At 42.4% G+C, this 20,613-nt stretch overlaps 1 protein-coding gene across 1 annotated transcript in view; it reads right to left on the bottom strand.

Annotated features, from left to right (window-relative positions):
- The window catches only part of SPMIP2 (sperm microtubule inner protein 2), an 85,502-nt gene extending 66,156 nt beyond the window's left edge, over positions 1 to 19,346 (bottom strand). Inside the window, exon 1 of the mRNA XM_090290163.1 lies at positions 19,179 to 19,346. Within this exon, the coding sequence (XP_090146289.1) occupies positions 19,179 to 19,346 (168 nt within the window). The remainder of the gene's footprint in view (positions 1 to 19,178) is intronic.
- Between the last annotated feature and the right edge of the window lie 1,267 nt (positions 19,347 to 20,613).

Below are 20,613 nucleotides of genomic sequence, written 5' to 3'. Positions count from 1 at the left end.
TTTCCCCACAGCCTCACCCACAGAGCATGTTGTCAAACTTTTGAATTTATGCCACTCTGGCAGGTAAGTAATAGTAACATAGCAATGTACATTTTTCTTGTTATTAGCAAGATTGAACATCTTTCATGTGTTTAAGGGCCACTTACATTATTTCCCATGGCCCTTCTGCTCATATCTGTAAAATACTACAGGCCATTAATCTTTTTCTATTCTACTTTCAAAAGAATGAGCTAACATTTTAAAGGAGGACAACAGATGCCTCAACACAGAATGACAATAAAATGTAGTGAGGGCAATGATGGTTACAGTAATACATTTTTAAAAATACCAAATGTGTTCCTGGAGACGTGGTGACAGAGAGGAGGACACCCCACCCCACCCCCACCTCGGTTGGGAGCAGAGGCAAGGGCTCACAGTGCAGTGAGTCTGGGTTTCCTGGAGGAAGTGCTGTCTGAACCGTGTCTCAGAGAAGGATGAGGACCTAGGCAGGGAATGGGAAGGGAATGGAGGATGGGGTGGGCATGGAGGGCATTTTGGACAAAGGGGACATCTTGAGCAAAAGGCTCAAAAGGGAGAAACAGAACTATGCATAGCAAAAATGCAAGAAGTTCAGCACTGCTGAAGGCCATGGTCATGGCTAAGAGAGGCAGATGAGAGAAGGGGCTGGAGAGGCTCTCAAAGCCATTCTGGGGACTTGGACTTCATTCTGTAGACAATGAGGACCCTTGAAGGGTGTGAAACAGGCAGGGACTGCTCAGCTTGGGTACAAATGGAAGATGCTTGACTGTGTAGAGAATGAGCTTGAGGAGAAAAGGCTGGGGACAGGGGCCCAGCACGCAGCTGTTGAGGAGTTCAGGAACATGAAGATGAGGGCCTGAGCTAAGGCAGAGGGGACAGGAACAGAGAGACACATTCAGGAAATGTGCCGAACAGAGGTTATAGGAATCAGAATAACCCCAGTTTTCCTGTTTGGTGACGGGTGAGTACAAAATTAGCAAAAACAGAAGAAAGAAAGAAAACGTAGGGCAACCAATGAAGTGCTGGTGTTAACTAAGTGTGGATTTGTGAATGCTGCACAACACGCTAATAGAGCAGTTAAGATTAAGCCCAAATCATCATAGAGTGTTGTGACAGCTACTGAACCCATTACAGGGGATTAAAGATGATCTCCCATGGCCACCAGATGCACTTCTGTCAGAGGAAATCCCTATTGTTTATGAAACAATAGCAGCCTTCTCTGATGAAACTCAGGGTTTGCTGCTTGGCACAAATGACATTTTGGCCATTGTCTTGCTTTGCTAATTTCACAGCTACTTCAGAGCTGATCACCACTTCAGCAATACAACTGTGAGGGACAATGCAGTGGCCCCGCAAAAACATCTTGTTCTAATATTTTGGAAAGCCTTAAGTTATGCATTTTAATGATGTAAAAGTGATACAAACGGGAAACTCATGAAGCAGTGGTATATATCGCCAGGGGAATATAGGTCAGGATTTGCTAAAATTACATACCAGTGTTCAAATACCCCATTACTAAGCACACTCTGCAAACTGGGGAGCTTTGACCCCCCTGTAGTAGTAAATCTTTCTTTATAAGTTTCAGCACCAAACGTTTTTTGTCCTTTCCCTAAATTCCAGTTTTCAGGCAACAATCTGGAAAACACATGGAATGGAGTCACAGACTCGGCTTCAAATCTCAACCACTTATCGGTACAACATTGACAAGTTGACTTTCTGTAAAATGAGAAGTGCTGTACCTACTACAGGGCAAAGGAGATAATGTTTGTCACAGCACATGACACATAGTATGTGCTCAATAAATATTCACTGTAATATTAGTCTTGTCAGCCTCTCCTTCACCTTCCCGCTCCCCAACCTTCTTTTAGAAAACACTCATGACGAATCCAAATTTGAAGTGTGACCATCATGATCTTACATTTTATATTTGGGTTTGCAAGGCCAGCTCACAAAAGGGTCTGTATTCTTCTACTCATTTAGCAAAAATTTGGGTAAGTTGGCAATTTCCTGTTGTCCAGTCAACCCGACTTCCCACAGCTAGCTGTAGCTAATTTAACCAGGGATTGTAGCACACTTATGCTTTTTCAATGAAAACACAGCTTTAAAAAAAATTAAAACCACTAAACATTATAATTGCTATCTCCTCATTGTTAAACTATATGTTAAGAAACAATAAGTAATTAAAGCAGGTTTCTTAGCAACAATAGTGGTCACATCTCACAAATGTGTGACTAGTTCTTGGTACTGAGACTGAGCCCCTGGGTTTTCTCTCAAGCTATCTGATCATGGGAGAGGTTAGGTAAGGAGCCAATCGACAGTACCAGAGAGCAGGAAGCAGTCAGGGCAAGACCCCCCCCTCTTTTCCACAGTGCAGCGAGCTTTTGTCCCTACTCTACCTGACAAAAGACTGTGTGTTCTTTTTCTCATGCATAGTGCTGTGGATATCAAAAGCCCTTGGGATTTGCTCTAATGTTTATGTGCTCTTTCTCTGCCAGCAGTTTAATTTTCTGATAAAATCTTCTTCACTGAGCAATGAACACATGTAATTGGATGCTTACTATATACCAGACATCCTGCTAAACACTCTCCCAAAAGTTTTCCCATTACCTTCACAGTAATGCTATGGCACAGAATTATTCTCCCCAATTTACCGATGAGCTCAGTGAGTTCCAGAGGTTAGTGTCACCGTTCTGTCTTATTGTCCATCCACATCCACGACAGACAATGAAGAATCCCAAATCTGCTTCATTACTTCTGAATTGCTATAACTGAAATCTAAGTCTGATTGTCAACAAACACATTTGTCAAAATGGTACTTTTAGTAGGTGTGAAATTCTCCCATATGAAAAAATGACCACAGATAGAAGCTATTCTCTGTGTGCTTTAGCAACTTCCCAGCTTGTGAATGCAGATGTGGTGACGGAACATTCAGTCTTCAACTTTCTAATCTTAATACCCTTCCTACATTTGTCATCACAGAAAAATCAATCTCCTTCCAAATTTCTCCTCTTTTCCCTCCACCAGCTCGAATTCCACATGCTTCCTTTTCTGCTATCATACATGCCGTTGCTTTTTTTCCAATTTTTAATTATTTCAATTACAGTTGACATTCAATATTATATTTCAGGTGTACAGCATAGTGATTAGACATTTATATCTTATAAAGCGATCCCCCTGAGAAGTCTAGTACCCACCTGGTACCAAACATAGTTATTACAATATTATTGATTATGTTCCCTTTGCCATACTTTACATCCCCAGGATTATTCTGTAACTGCCAATTTATACTTCTTAATCCCTTCACCTTTTATAATCAGTCCCCCAATCCCCCTCCCATCTGCCAACCATCAGTCTGTTCTCTGTATCCATGAGTCTGTCTCTATTTTGTTTGTTAATTTATTTTGTTCATTAGATTCCATGCATAAGTGAAATCATTTGGTATTTGTCTTTCTCTGTCTGACTTATTTCACTTATCATGATACCCTCTAGGTCCAATCCTGGCATCACAAATAGTAAGATTTCATTTTGTAAATGACTCAGTAATATTCCATTGTATATATTCACCACTTCTTTTATATCCAGTTGTCTACCGATGGTCATTTAGGTTGCTTCCATATCTAGGCTATTGTAAATAATACTGCAATGAACAAAAGGATGCATATGTCGTTTCTAATTAGTGTTTTGGTTTTCTTTGGACGTGGAATGACTGGGGCATATGGTAGTTCTGTTTTAATTTTTTGAGGAAGCCTTGTACTGTTTCCCACAGTGGCTGCACCAATCTATATTCTCACCAACAGTGCACTAGGGTTCCCGTTTCTCCACATCCTCGCCAACATTTGTTATTTGTTGATTTATTGATAATAGTCATTCTGACAGGTGTGAAGTGATATCTCATTGTGATTTTAATTTGTATTTTCCTGATGAGTCATGACTTTGAGCATCTTTTTGTATGAACTATTGTTCTTTAAATTTCATAACTTAACTCTTGCTCACACATTTTTCTTGAGCTGGTGGAGTGCCTCTCCATGCTGGCCACTGGCCAAACTGAAATTCTGGTAATTTCTGCTCCCAGCTGCCACTGGGCTCCTGGCTACCATTCCACTCTCAGCACCACCATTCTGACTCAGACTGCTTGATGCAACAGGAAGGGAGATAGGAGATTATCACTTAGAGGGCCACCCGCAGGACAGCACAATGTTGTGTAACAGCGCTCTGGATTATTTCACAAGCATTCCACTGACTGGGTAGGATCAGGGTGCATACTTTTGTCTTGGAAGCCCATCAAATCTAACCCTCAAGCCTTTAGTTGCCTGCAGTGCCCCATGACATACTTCACCTTTGCTCCCAGTGAATTCTTTCTGCTGCCTGGAAACATCTACCTGTGGAAAATGTCTTGCATCACACGCTCCCTCCACCCAATAACCTTTTCCTATCCCTCGTCCAGGCCACCAGAAATGCTTCAGGTTACTTTTCCCAGAAACTCCCAGGTCCCTTTGAAAACACTGGATGCGGTTAGCTACCAGGAGAGAAGCTGAGAGGGAACGTTCCCCCATGCACAGCCAGGAACCGACCCTTCTCACTTCCCTGAGGAAATGTCTTTTCATTATGGAATATACATATTCACACTTACTGTTTGTTCATTTATTTTGTTCTTTAGATCCCACGTGTAAGTGAAGTCACATGGTATTTCTTGGTTTGACTTATTTCACTGTGAGGCTCAGTACCTTATTTTCACCTCGCTTCCTGAGATGAAGCATAATGTACAGCAGTTCCTTGTTGTAACGCTTCATTTCAGTGACAGACCTTTGACGTTAAGAGAGAAGACGGAGCTTCTCTGATACTTGCCAATCATTTGCCATGCCAGAGAATGAGCCTTGAACTATTGATAATAGAGCCTCAAATAGGGTCTTAAATGACAGACAATCATAAAAATTGCTGTTGTAGAGTATGAGTGTGTGGTCTAATCTTAAGAAAAAATGCCACTTCCTTTGTAAATTTTTATTTTTTAGCAAATTCAGCCAGGTTTCAATGGGGAAAATCTTTTCTTTTGATATATTTTATGTGGAGTTTTGATGTAATCTTTTTATTAAACTTTAGTATCACCTCAAAAATGTGACTTCAAATGGCTAGAAACACTTTGAGCTAAGGAGTGTGCATCTAGGAAAGAATACATGGATGTATCTGGGACCTCATTGGTGGGAGGAATTAAGACCCCCTCCCCACTCCCTACCCCTCCTCACTCCCCCACAACCTAGATGAGGGGAGTTTAAACAAAACCAAGCTGACGTGCCCTGCATTGATGAACATTAAGGTTGTGATGGAGAACAGATCTTGGACTGGAGGAAAAAGAGCAAGACATGAGAGAAGGGTTTGTAGATTGAGGGGCCAGCAAAGGAGGGGCACACAGGACCCTGAGGAGCACGGTCACGCCAGTGTCCCTGTGCTGTGGCTATCCAAGAGACTGGAGAACCCCGATTTCAGGAAATGTCTAATTTTCACACTGAGTTGTCATCTCATTTGGCAGCCTTGTGTTGGTGGCATTTGGGGGAAATTGAAGGAAGCAGGGTGGGGCCCACTATGGAACAAAACTCAGCATGAAGAGCACCTCAGCCAGTAGGTGGGGCAGGGAGGGGTGGGGAATTATTCCAGAGAGGATAGTGACAAGTGGGAGTATAAACCTGCAAAACCTTAGAAGAGAGGGCTTCCCACAATCTGAGGGAAGGGGGTAGCACCAGGCATTTCATTAGGGGGATTGAAGTAACAGCTGAGCCCAGAGGCTGGAAAACATCAGGGTTTCCGGTGCAGTATTGCACACTAACATGTAGCAATAGTCCAAATCAAATGGTAGGCCAAAAATAACTAAAATATTTGAAAATAATGTTTTATTACTATAAAAAGTTTAAATAGTCAGGGACTTGATTATTGAATCATTGGAATTTTTAATCTCGACTTTATAAAATGTACCAAAGCTAGAGTATTCTTAAGTTGACGAAATCATAGATCGTCGGCAGCCGTCCGTCTCGAGAGACGATGGCGTAGCTTCTTGAGAGTCTATCTGCACCGCCGAGAATGGCTGTGCAGTCCGATTCGGGAGTGACAATCCCTGCCACACTTGTTACAGGTGAAGGCAGATGGCCGTTGTTGCTGCTGTTGACGCTGCTTCCGCCTCGATCTTTTCTGGGCCGCCTCCTCGTTGCGCGCAGCCTCTGCACGTGACGTACCTTGCCTGACCGTGAGCCTCCAGGCTAGGCGGTCGTCTGCTTGAACTTCCCATGTGTTGAGATTGATGGAGCATTGTGTCATGTCCTTTTTGCAGATGTCTTTGAACCGCAGTTTTGGGCGCCCTGTCATCCTCTGGCCTTCTGCTAGCTCGCCGTAGAGGAGGTCTTTGGGGATACGGCCTGCATCCATTCTTTTGACATGGCCGAGCCACCTGAGGCGTCTCTCGCTAAGAACTGCATGCAAACTGCTCATATTGGCTCGCTTCAGATGACTCACAGTTTCTTAATTTAAGCTGAAAATTGTTCTCATGGCAGCCAGCACTAGAGTTTCTCTTGGGCTGAAAACTTACTTTATGATTTTTAGGTCATTTAAAGCGAAGAAGGAGAAGCCCTGGGGCATGGGCCTAAAGGAAACTGTGAAACAGATAGTTTTAAATTGCTTCACCAAAGAAAAGGAATGTGGGGGTGTGGGGAACAGCAATGAGAGAGACAGGGCAGGAAGTAGGAAGTGAGCAAGACGAAAGAACTTGGAAGGATGCAAGTGGATGAAAATGGTGTACTAGTTATCTGTTGCTGTGTAACAAATTATCCCCAAACTTAGTGGCTTCAAACAACAAATATGTATTATCTCACAGTGTCTGTGGGTCAGGAATCTGGGTGCTGCTTAGTTTGGTGCCTCTGGCTCAGGGTCTCTTACAAGGTTTCTGTCCAGGTGTCCGCTGGAGCTCAGGTCTCATGCCAGGACTTAGTGGTGGCGGAGCTGAGGCCAAGCGCCCCTCACAGTTGCTGGAGGGATTTGCTTTTTTGAGGGCTCCTCGGCTGTGCTGTGGGCTTCTCACAACATAGGGCAGCTCACAGCACAGCAGCTGACTGTCTCTGGATGGAGCAAGCAAGAGAAAGCACCCAGGACAGAAGCCATGGCCGTTTTGTAACCTAATCTTGCTAGGGACATGCATTGCCTCTGCCAAATGCCATTTGTTGGAAACAAGTCACTAAACTCGGCCCACACCGAAGGGGAAGGCACTGCACAAGAGCATGAGTACCAGGGGTAGGCGTCATTGGGGGTTACTGAGAGGCTGTCTGTCACAGGCAGCCAATGAGAAAGCCTCCATGGAAGTGTGGGAGGGACTATGTGAAGAGCAAGACTGTTGACTGTTGAACTTTCAGTTGCTTAAAGAGCTGCTTCAGTCTCTTAAACACCAAAGCCAACCCTTGCACCATCCATCAGTTGCTGTGAGATTAACACAAAAGAGGTGGCATGGGGTGGGAATAATAGAGTTGGAAATTATCCAGACTTTGATATCTGATTGTCTTATTCTTTCATTCATGTGTTCTGCGAGTCCTTTCGGAGCATTCCACTTTAGTGACCATGACACTATCAGTTTTGTTAGATCACTAGTATTCTGGAACCTAGCATTTAAAAATGTGAAAAATGTTATGCATGTTTTTCTAAAACAAACATCTGTTCTTGTGCTAATGTAATTTTTAAAAGAGTTACAAAAAATTGGTTATTATTGGCAAACCAAATAATCAACTCCTAAATAAATTTAGTCTAAAACTTACTCTAATCCTAACAGGAAAGGAAAAACCCAAAATGTACATACGTGCATACCTATTTTAATGTCTAAAGCCATTTACTTGTCTATTTAAGCAATACGTTTGTTTCTTAGTTGTGCATTTAAAAAATATCCTGCGATTTTCTCTAATTTTCAGGGCAAACTTACTCTAGATTTTATTTTATTTTATTATTTTTATTTATTGTTTTAATCGTTATTGTATTTTTTTTCCATTACCATTTAGTCCCCTTACACCCCCTACCCCCAGCAATCACCACACTGCTGTCCACGTCCATGAGTCCCTTTTCCTTTTCATTCAGCCCCCCCCTAACTCCCCCACCCAACTGTCATCCTGCTCTCTGTCTATGAGTCTGTCTCCATTTTCCTTGTTAGTTCAGTTTGTTCATTAGATTCCACACATGAGTGATACACTAGATTTTAAATTCAAAAGATTTCTTCTCAATCCTGCCTTGTCGCAAGACTGGATTGATTACATTTTTTTTTTAATCTGCTAAAGTTTATCATTCATTCTTAGAAAACAGTCTCCATCTGCTTCTATTTTGACCTCTTTATCTGTTGTATCACAAAGTCACATTACAACAGGTTCTTGTTAATCTGAATAACAAAATGCTCCTGGATAACTGAAAAAACCCAGTGAATAGAATTTCCTGCATCCACCAAACACTCCATGGGGGGGGGGGGGGCTGGAATGCCACATTGCCAGTATCGAAGTACAGCATGGCCTATCCTGCTACCTGGTGTTCTGTGATTTTGTCCTCAAGTTTCTGAGGCTCTGACATAAGTTAAAATGTCTAAGAAAAGGGGGTCTCAGACACAAGAACCACGATATGATAGATTGCACCTAATAGAATTACATTTAACAGGAAAAAGCACGAAGAGGAAAGAGTTAACCAGTCCAGCTCCCCACAGTTAGAGGTGACACGGTGTCGGTGTGCTTGCCCTCTTCAGAGACGTCTGTTCATTTTGAAAGTGATTTTGGTACCACACAACGGGACTGTTTTGCCCTTCCTTATAAACCACCTGAACTGGCTCAAGTAACTCTCAGATATTCTTAGACCTCCTCCAGAGCATGGGATTTGAGAACAGACCTGGCCTCTGTTTCAGACGGAAGTCACTGACGGTTCTGTGTAACCACAAAGGGGGCGGGAGGCAAGCTTTCCTGAGTCTGTGACCATCTCCCGGTTCAGCCAGTTTATTAGCCTCGGCCGCGGGGTGCGCTGGAATGTTTGGCAAGCCTGAGCGCAGTGAAATGCGTCATTGTGCCGCGCATGTTCCCACGTAGAACACTCAAAACGCTCAGTTCCCTGGAAAATGTCCTAAAGAAGTTTCACAGTGTTAGGCTTTGTCTTCTCATCTTTCACAAAGGCTGTTCAGAACAGGCTTTCCTTTCCGTAGGCATTTCTGTTGGCACCGAGCCACGTAGACATGAGCCACCGCCACTGGGCTACCGGTGAGGGAGGCTGGGGGAGGGGTCGGCACTTCACAATTTTTGTCCGCACATTAACATGCAGAAGGACTCTGAAATGAAAGCGCATATCCGTTTACTTTTGAAGGTAGTGTCATTGAAGTTTGTTCACAGTGATCACTAATAATTGTTTTTGAAAACTGAGATAATTTACCAAATGATAGAATTCAAAAATTATTTAACATCAAAATATAAAACATAAGCGTTTAGGTTGAAATATGTGACTTGAAGTATTTAAAATATCAATGTCAACAGTATATTTGTTCTACTTATAAAGAGATTACCAACCACTGATTTTCACAGAGAGAAAAAAAAAAGAGGTTTCTGATTATTGTAAATTTACAAAAAAAGCTTAGAGATTTCTGAAAAATTACTTTCAAGAAAAACAAAGTAACACCAATTTGTCACATTTCAATGGATTCTGCATTCAACACAGATTAGCTTATTTCTTTTAATTTAAATAAATATGAAGGCACAGCTGGACCAATTAAGCATTTTGTTTTTCTGTTCTTTCACTACACAAAAGTCTAAGTCATTTTTATTGATTTCCTGAAAGCAGCACAATAAATAGCTTTGAAAATTGTTGAGAGGATGTCAGAAAGAAGCTTGAAATGCATAGATGGTAGCAGGATTCCCACAGACCGATTAAAGGATGGAATGCCAACTAAGTGACTTTAAACAGTTACTTGTTTGATCCCAACCTAGGATTTTCAGACAATTTTCCTTCAAGGTGTTTATTCTTTGCAGCATTCTGAATTTTTACGATTCTTTTGAGAATCACTTGTTCTCAATGTCTTAATATTAGGTCAGGATCTACTCAAAATGATTTAAAAGTCACACAAATTTTATGTCTGTGTGGAAAATAGGGTTTGACTCATTGAGATCCCAGATATAGACTGCATTCATTATAATCCTGATACTCAGCTGTCACAGGAGAGGCATAAGTAAATTTGATAGTGGGGAAGTTTTGGTAGGAAATGGGCTTTGAGGTAAAGGCTACTTTTAGGTCCTATAATTAACATCTTGATAGACATAAGGTGATCTTTTGATAACACATCAAGTAACTTGGACATTATTTTCAAAATTGTGTTTTATTAAAAATACTCCTTAGGGTCAGTACATTACTCTGGCCTTGTGCTGCCCCCCCCTTTTTTTTACCCATTTTGGGAAGCAGTGGAAATAAAGTTAATGTGGCATTAATCAAACCTCTTAATTTTGACAGTGTCTGGATTTCATTGTTCTTTACTGGGTAGTACTACCATTGTTCTGTTTTAATATTTTTTGACTGTTTGGGTGTACTGATAACCTTGGCAGGCTTCAGAAGTGGGAAGACAGGTACCTAACTTTGGAGTTGGCCTGCTGAATTGAGTGGGAAAGAGAAGTGATAGTTTTTTAATAAATATGTATGAAGTTCATGGCAGTATGAATATAATAATAAAAAAGAAGGGGAAGATGAGAAAAAAGGAGTGTGAGGAGAAAAGATCACTGTGTATAGTAATTGAATCCTCCAGCCTCAGATAGCCTTCAGATTACATAAATATAAACACTGCTTTATTGTTTAAAATTGTTTAAATGCTTCAAAGAAAATGCTCTTCTTTGCATTTCCTTACAGAAACATAAAAACAAAGTGGCCATATAACAGGGTAACAGAGAGTTTTACTAAATGTGGTTTAAATTATGTTCAGACGAATACAAAGGGACATGATTTCTAGAAGAAGTGACTAATAGATTTTTTTAATATTACTTAAAACTGTTTAAGATTTGATATAGGCTTTGTAGGGGAGCTTCATTCTCCTTGCAAATCTAATACCACTAGACTGTAAGCTGCTCAAAAGAAAATGTTACATCCATCCTTTACCTGCCCCCAAAGTGCCTGCTACTTTGTACACAATAGGAGCTAAGAAATATTGTTGCTTGACTTACTAAAGCATAACAGTCAAAAGCACTTTCATTACCAAATGCAGAGCAGAGATAAGTTACAATATAGTCATTTCCGAAATCTGCTGCTAATTAACGAAATCCTGTCTATCTGCCACAACAAGATGGAACATCTACTTAGAACGATGGAAACCGAATATCTTCTTTTCTCCATCATTCTTCTTCCACCATTTGTTGTATTTGTTTGCACAATAGCAGACACATTTGCCTTGTGTTCATCACTCAGGTTTTTCTCCCCGTACAGCAAAACTGTCTGCCATGTTGGAGCGATGTGTCCAGCTCTCACCTCCAGCTGTGCGCCGAAATACAGCAAACAACTGGCATGCTTATCGTAGTTACTTGGTAGCCTATTACTTAGGATTTCATTACTATTTAGTATTTACTAAAAGTGCTATCAGCTCCATTCTTTCACTCCCTCTCCTACAAAGGCACTGCCTGTGCCTGGTGCTTCCAAATCCTTCCTTGCTCTCCCTTCCCAGCCCCCATGCTCTCCAGCTAACTCCTATCTAGCTCAGCCCACTCAGGGATGCTGAACAAGCACACAAACAAACTAAAGAACTTTCCCTGGCCAGCAACTGATTTCTTAATGTCCCCAAAGCAAAGTGAGAATGACTCAGACGAAGGGGAATAGACAAAAGGGGAAGATATTCAGACCAAGTGAGTCTGGGGGAGAAGAGGAGTAGGAAGAGGGCGCAGCCGTGGGTTGCATCACCTTTATACTTTCTCTGTGAAGAACCCTGAGAGGAGTTACCAGTGTGCCTAGTTCGCACAGTGTTTTGATTGCTTTTCCTTTTCAAGTGCCCCAATATTAAAATAGCAACAAACTTTATGTATAAATATAAATGTTCAGCGACTCTTGAACAATCGGAAGACCCGAGTCCATGTTCTGGCATGGCAGTGATCAGCTAGAGCCGAGCAGACCTTCCTGCGCCCCAAGATTTAAGGAGACACTGGAAAAACAAACACACACACAAAACTCTTGCACACAATAAAAGACTTATCTACCCAGATGTCACAGACTACAGCTACCCAGTTGTGCAAGGTAAAGCAGACTGAAAATGGTAAAGGTTTTGGTTTACTGCATAACCTTCCAGAGATGAGCCTCGCTCTTCTCTTCTGAGGTAGTGGTGTCGCTATCTGCCCTCATCACCTTGACATGAGGACCAAGCGTGGACGGACCTGGAGAGTAGTTTGCTAAGTGAAATAAGCCAGTCAGAGAAACCCAAATACCATATGATTTCACTCATATGTGGAATTTAATGAACTAAATAAACAAAACAGAAGCAGAGAACAGACTGATAACTGTTAGAGGGGAAAGGGATTGGGGACTGGGTGAAAAAGGTGAAGGAATTAAGCAAAAAACCACAAACAAACAAAAAGCTCATAGACACAGACCACAGTGTGGTGATTACCAGAGGGAAAGGGAGGGATGGGAGTAGGAGAGGGTAAAGGGGGATAAATGGTGATGGAAGGAGACCTGACTTGGGGTGGTGAACACACAATACAATATACAGATGATGTAATACGGAATTGTACTCCTGAAACCTGTATAATTTTATTAACCAATGTCACCACAACGAATACAATAAAAAAATTAAATTTTTTTTCTTTAAAAAAGGATTTAAGTGAAAGTACCAAGTCCCTACTCAACTGCATTTTTTTGTTGGTCATTCTTTTGGGTTATGTTTAAAATCCAAATGGTTGTGGATGGGCAATATGTTGATTTAGGAATGCATAATTACACCTGGGAGAACATGAGGATGGCTGTGAACTCGTTGGGGGCCCTTAGGCACAGGACCCAGCACCTCACAGTTTGGGGTTCCCCTAGCCCACATCTGCCTGTTTCAGGTCGCCTCCAAGGACCTAGTGTGGTTCCTGAAAGCTCCAAGTGTCTTGAGTTCTACTCCCCTCCCCCACCGTTTAAAGCCACTCCTGGGAGATACGGAGCACATTGCTGTCTTTCCCAGGATCCACTCTCAGCAGAAGCCATAGGCGACACAGCACAGGCCTGCAGAGATTTCCCCTTCCTTCCTTCCTTCCTTCCTTCCTTCCTTCCTTCCCTCGTTCCTTCCTCCTTCCCTCTCCCCTCCCTCTTTCCCTCCCTCCCTTTTCTTTAATTAGAAATGAATCTATACTTCAGCAGTTATTCCAGTTTATAATCATTCCAGCTCAACTCTTTCTTTAAAATTCATATATAATGATCCTCCCTCCGATGCCCATCCCTTCCCCATGTTACATGGATGCAGGACATATGGCCCTAACTCCTGACAATTCCAAGAAGCCAGGGATCCTGTGTCCATGTTCCACAAGCCCATGTGGCTGCAACTGTCCCCTGGCCCTCCACACCACACTCAGACTTCCCCTCAGGCCCCTCTTGGGCTAACACCTCTCTCCAAGCCACTTCCCTCCCAAAACACAGATGCAGGCTTCCCTCCCATCCCTCAGTGCACTGCTCACAGAAAGCTGCTGTGTCTAGCATTTTGAAGGGTAGGTAGTTACAGAGGGACATTTTACACAAAATGGGAAACCACTTGAGACTCAAGTTTTAAAAACCTTTGTACAAGACAGAGGCCAACACCTCTACCCCCCCACCCCCCCACCCCCCCCCCGCCTCTGTCCTCCAGCTGAGTTCCTGAATCGTGGAGGCCCTCTTACCTCCTCGCTGCAGGAGCTGACATCTTTCAGGGTCTTATTCCCTAGCCCCTCCCATGCTGCCCTCACCACTCACACAGAACATGCTTCAAACTGTAATAATCTCTACAGCGTGTGCTTTGCTCCCACTGGAATCAGCGTTTTTAATCATTAAAAAAGCATATTGAACACCCCAGGCTATGGCATCTCTATTTAGCTTATTCCACTAGCAACTCTGGTCCAAGGCTTCCACTAGCAACTCTACATGCCTAAAAAGGCTTATCGAAGCCCCTGCCCCCAGTAAAGTCGGGGCTTGCCTAAAGACCCCATTTAAAGCTATCAAAATGTTGATGTCAAGGATCAAAGCATTTGGATGCTTTTCTATTTCAGGAGAGATCCTGGGGGTTCCTCAGACTTCCTGAATGAAGGGCATATCAAAAAATATCAGAAGAATTCAGTTAAGAGGAAAGCAAGCATTGACACCCCCCCCCCCACTGTATGTGTACCTGGGCTGTTGCCTTTGGGACAAAGACAGAACATGGGGTGCTCCATGGCGCCCTGACAACACTGCCTGGCTCTTTCCCTGTCTTCTCCCTGTTGAGAATTTCCAAATGACATAGGAAACTGAACCGTGTGATTGAAAGACAGCATCCAGAAGCTTTAGCGTGTGTGGTGTCATTTGCCACAAGAAATTTTTTTAAATATTGAAGGGTGATGTTTATATGGTGAGTGTGGATATCAATTATGTTCTGATCAGGTTCTGAATTTCCAGGTGGATAGTCGAGAAGGAGGGGTCCTACTCAGTGTCCCCCACCCCTGCATTTCTCAAGCAAAGAATAAAGAAAGCTTTTTTTTTTTAAAGGTTGGATTGGCTTCGAGCTTCCATTGTAAATTTATGCCCCTGACATTGAACAATGCGTTAGTCACACCTGTGTCAGAGAGGGGAGGAGCATCACATCTCAGCTCAGACCTCACTGCGCTCACAATGATAAGCAATGTTCCAACACCTCCCCCTCTTGCTCATTCCTCATTTCCTTTTTCACTCCCAGAGGTATGTTGTATTTCATTTTAAAGTGCTTAGAGACTACAGCAATATGCACTATATAAATAATAAATGGAATGCAATAGAATTGGAAAAGTCTTGGACCCCTGACTTTGGCTTACATCCCAAAACAGACAGATTTAGACATGCAAAAGCTGCTTCTTTGACAGGCTAGGGCTTTTTTCTCTCCCTTTCTTAAAACTGTCATTTCATTTACTTGTTGGGATTTTTGTGTGCCTGTCTGGAGGTTAGGGGAAGTTCACAGCCTTCCATCTCTATTATTCACAGTGGATGTGTTCAATGTGGGATTTCCCTGCCTATGAAATACAACACATAAAGGCAGGGAAAGGAGAGCCAGAGAAAAACGCATGGCGTATAATAGGATGGAATGAAACAAAACCAACAATAAACAGGTGCTTATGCTGCACCGGGCAATGTGCTGGGGATTCAAAGAGCATTGAGGCATGGGGTCCATCTCCAAAAGACAGGTTATGCCCCGTGTGCAGCTATGACATAGAGCAAAGTATGATAAATGCTCGGAGAAGGATGAGCCATGGCAGTTGGGGAGATGAGTCTGAAGAGGCTTCCTCCTTGGGTCTTAGATCAGATTCTGGAGATGTGACGAACAAACATTTGAGGGAGAAAATAGAATTGGCAGAGGTGTAGGAACAGAAGAACAGAGTGAGTATGGGTAATCCATGGCAGGTGGGGTGAGGAAGGCTGAGCCCACATGGAGGAGGAATGAGAGAAAGGAATGCACTTGAGGTCCTTCCTTCTAGACACTTTCAAATGAGTTCTTATCTAATCTTCTGAAGAGCCTGGTAAAATAGATACTATTATTCTCAGTGCACGGGTAAGCAAACTGGAGGGTTAAGCGTTAGCACAGGGATGGGACTAGAAACCAAGTCCTCTGTGTCTGCGTCTGTGGCCTGCGCCCGGCGCCCGGGTACTGCTTTCTGTAGGCCCGTTCTGCAGCTTTGGAACCAGGACTTAGGCTTTGGAACTTATGTATGGACACTAGAAGCCACTGAAGATTCTTTCAGCAAGGGAGGAATACAATCATATCAGAAAAGAGAATCATCTTTAATATGTTCCATTCCTACATTTATGAAAGGGCCTCCAGAGCAAGGGGTCGAGACCAGGCAGGAAGCAGGCAAGGAGCAGCCGTTCTCATTTCCTAACTACCCTTCTAAAACATCCGATAACCAACTATCTGATATAAGACTCCACATCACTCTATAATAATCTGAAAGTAATCAAAGTGTTTTAATCATCTGATGTGTGCAGCAGCTGAGGTGGCTTTTTTCCTCTTTATTTGGTTCCCGAAAGATTAATTACATGAAAAGCACTATTCCAAACTTAGTGCAAATTCAAATCATTGAAACGTTTGCTGCTAGAGCACTCACATGTGGCTGATGACAGAACTAGGAGAATCATTTGGAAAGGTAATTTGAAGTTAGAGATCAAGTCCTGAAAATGTAAAACTGTGTACTCCAACATATTTATTTTCTCACTATATAATAATAAAGAGTAACAATAATAGTGCATTCATTTAATTAAATATTATACATTTATTAAAATAAAAGATATCAACACAATGTCAGAATATGAAAATATTTATGATGTAATGTTACATGAAAAAATGAGTATAAGATTATAATTTTAAAAAATCAGTATATGTGTTAGTAACTACAGCAGAAAATATAAAAAATGGTCATTGTATTGGCTTACTTTTTTTTAATTTAAAATTCTGGTCCTGTTGTTTTAAACACTTTCCAGTGGTATTATTTTCTAAATGTCATGGTTGTAGACAAAAACAACTAGGGTGAAAGGGGACAGAAAACCCATCAGTAAGAGCAGTAAAACAAACCACAATCGATGCTTTTTATGCTAAGTACTAGCAAAGAAAATACAGTTGTTTGTTTTATGTTGCCCTTGATGATTATTTATATTTCTAGACCAGAAATATTTTATATTGAATGAAGGGAAGATACAGAACATTTTTTTTTTAATGTAAGCTTTATATTTATAATCAGGAAAACATTCACTTTTTTTCAATTGCATATTTCTTCATTTGTATGAATAGGTTTATTAAGGGCAGTTCTGCCTAAAGGCAAAAAAATAGATACAAGTTTTAAAGTCTCTTTTAGGTGTATAGTTCTATGAATATCATTCTAGAATTTCATAGCTATAACAGGCTAAAGAAAATAAATATCTGTAAAGGAAGTAATGAAAACATGGCTAACAGTGGTTTATTTCTGGTTCAAAGCATAGTTATAATATAGAGGAAAATATAGCTTTTTATTTTAACTGACACATTTTTGAAAATGTAATAATATAAACTGAACTAGAATAATAACTTAAATAGTATTTTACAAAGCACTTTCATCCCCATTATTTTTATAGTCTTACATAAAGTGCAATACTGATGCACAAGTGGCTATAATACCTTTAATTTGCCTCCCCCACTTTGATTTTAGGATAATCAAGATCATGAAAATACAATAGTTAAAAAAAAAAATCTTAGTGCAGATGTCATTGTGACAGTTACTCTACAGAATAATATGTCTCAAACATAAACCTGAGCTGTGAGAGTATATTTTCTGATATCAATAGCATGGAAGTAGACATACATCATGGGACAGGCAGCCCAGCAAAATGAAGAACAAAGAGGGAAAGACAATAGCATAACTTGGAGGATACTGTCAGTAGACACATGTGAATTGCAGAGACAGTGCAGGATTATACTTCCCTATGCAACAATTCTGTAAGAGGCTGGTGGCTGAGGCCATTCCTTGTCACAAACCCCAGAAAGCAAGTTTTCCGGGGCTTCCATATCCTAAAACATAAATGTGAATCTAAGAGCGATAAAATATGGGGTCGAATATTTTTAACATGCTGCAGACATTGATAAGAGTTAGTTTTAAAATGCAGATAAGCCTTGTGGAAGCACGCAAGCACTGGGGTGGAGTAGGGAATGTCTGGGCAGGGAGGGAAAACGGTCACAGGGTTCAGTAACAAAACATAGCTGACCGGTTTCCCAAAGACGGGGCAGGGGGCTGATGTGGCAGGGCTCGTCCCCCTGAATGAATACAGAGGCTGTATGCCTGGCTGGGGTTCTCTGGGGTGAGAGGAATCACAGAGAGCAAGCAGGAGTGTTCTGCAGCCAGGCTGAGGCCCAGGACGGATCTAAGGGGAGGCAGCAGGGCTCTGCTGGTGCCCAGGACCCAACGCAGTGAATCCTGCCAGAGCGGTGCTGCCCAAGACTCCCGCCAGACCTGACTTTTGAGCTCAGGGCACCAGCTTTGCGTGGGCCAGGCAGATATCCAGGAAAAATACAGTATGTACCGAAGTTGCCAGAACAGGGACCAAGACGGATTTAGAATCTTACTAGCCAGACCAGATAACTGGCACTTGAGTGAGGAGTCCAATGACTAGGATGGGACAAGGAAGGACGCCAACTCAGAGACCGTGTGGTGAGAGGAGGGGCACTGCTTCTTAGTCTGTCCAATAAGGAGCTTCACACTGATTTCCCATTGAGGGCCTTTGTCCCTGCAGCCCAAAGCAGGGACAGCAGTGGCGCTGAGCCTCCAACAGCGTCAGTGGGCCAGTGCCCCTGGCAGGTGTAATCCACTGTCAGGCGAGCTGGAACCAGAAGCCCGGGGATTGGTCCTGGGGACTAAATAGAAAAAAATCTCATTCTCCCAGACACTGGAAGAGACTTAATAACAATGGTGGTTTAAACAAGGAATAGTGGGTGGAGACAGAGTTGAACAGGAAGATAAAGCATCTTCTGAATAGTTGTATCTGGACGGGGCTGCTAACACTTGAATATCTGAGGGACTTTGGGGAAGCGGGAGAGGTGGAGATTGCAGTCATCCTGGGATAAAACCTTTGTGCAAAGCAAACCAGTCAACATAGTCTCTTCCTGTGATGTTCCTTCATCAGAGGCACATTCTACTCCCACGCCCCTTTCATGGAGAAGTATTCAGTGTGTGTAGCATATCCAAATAGGCTGACTGTGCTGGAGAAGCAGTGAGGAGAGGGGTGCAGGCAGAAAACACTAGGGAAAAGCCTCGGCCCTGAAGTTGGCTCTCTGCTGGGAGGATCTCACCACTCCACAGGCCTCTGGGAGCTGCCCCCTAGCCTGTGTGTCTCTCCCTGTGTCCTCACAACGCTCAGGCCGACCCTCCGAGCCCTCACTACCGCTTCCCCAAAACACAGACACTTGCCTCACCCCGCGACCAGGGCTCAGTGGGCTGTTGGTGATATCCTGGGACACTTACTCGTGGTGGGCAGGGAGAGATATGATACAGAGGCCTGCATGAATCCTTTGAAGCCCAGTGACGGGCTTGTAAGAGAACAGGACACTGACGGAGCTCAAACAGCGGCGGCACCGTGGCAGCGAAGGGCATCCCCTGGCAGTCCTGCAGAGGTCTTCTCACGGATGCCATGGGGAGCCGATCGGTACTGAGTGAGGTTGTCAACATCAACAGCTGGCGGTGCCCAGGAAACCCGGCGGGGGTGGGAAACACAGCCCCATCTGCAGGAATGAGTGGCAGCTCGGAGGCCAGGTGTGTGTGGAGAGAGCTGAACCTCTGCAAAACGTCCCTGGCTGCCAAGAGGGGACAGGACCACCCAGCGATTCTTCCAGGGGAGAAAAAGAGGTTCCGTGATTGCACTGAGAGGAACTGCAAACCAGAGGCTGTGTTTAACATGATCTTTGAAGTGGTCATCCATGGATTGTCCCTGGCCAGTCTGCTAAGGCCTTGAAGAATGGATTACATAGACTTGAAGCTGAAATAATGGGCTTTTGTTGCCACATGAAAGTAATTTGAGTTGTTTAATACTTTTCCTTATTGATAAGCCACTATTTTAAAACTATTACATGCTCATCATTATGATAGGAGATGATACATTTATGAAATACTTCACTATCCCCCATTTTTAGGCAAGAAAATTGACATTCAGAAAGACTAAGTGAAACTCAAACCCAGGTTTTCCCCACTATTCCCCCACCCTTTTTCTTTTACTGTTACCTTGTAAAACATGGTGTCTCAACTACCCTGACTAGTCTTGAAAACTGCTCCTTGATTCACTTTGTTGCTGATCCATTTATCTTTAGTTCATTCAGACGGATTGCATTTCTAAATGGTCCCTACCAAAAACAAGCTGATAAAAATGTATGGAGGCATTACCATTTGGTTTAAGTTTATCTACTTATGACTCAACCCCACAAAGATAATTGCAGAATGAGATGTTAGACTGGCTTGCCTAAGCAAAGTTTCAGTGCTTTTGTTTTAAAGATCAACAAAAGGAAAAATACCGAGCAAAGACAGGGGGTTTGCAACATGTACTGAAAGCTGGACCGACTCAGTAGCTTACTTAGCTTCTTTGTGTTCTAAAAATAAATAAACATCTCAAAGACAGTGGTATTTTCCTTGCTCTTTCCCATTACACTTTATTCCTTAAGCTTTCATTTTTATTTGTTTATTTAGGTATGTACTTGCAGGGATAATGTCAAAAGACAGCCATAAGAGTGTTAACTTTGATATTTGAAATGTATTATTAATAAGAGTTGATGAATAAATCATGAATAGCAAGATGAACATGAATATTTTTGAATCAACAAAATTGGTTTGAGCAGAGGTTAGAGTGGTGGTGTGTGCCATGGGCGACATTCTTCAAATTTTACTAAGGCCAAAGGGTCATGTAAAACCA

Source organism: Furipterus horrens, unplaced genomic scaffold (genome assembly GCF_987537825.1).
Source record: "Furipterus horrens unplaced genomic scaffold, mFurHor1.1.pri manual_scaffold_10, whole genome shotgun sequence".
NCBI lineage: Eukaryota > Metazoa > Chordata > Mammalia > Chiroptera > Furipteridae > Furipterus > Furipterus horrens.
The sequence above is the reverse complement of the archived record's forward strand: the minus strand, read 5'-3'. Positions and strand labels throughout refer to the sequence as shown.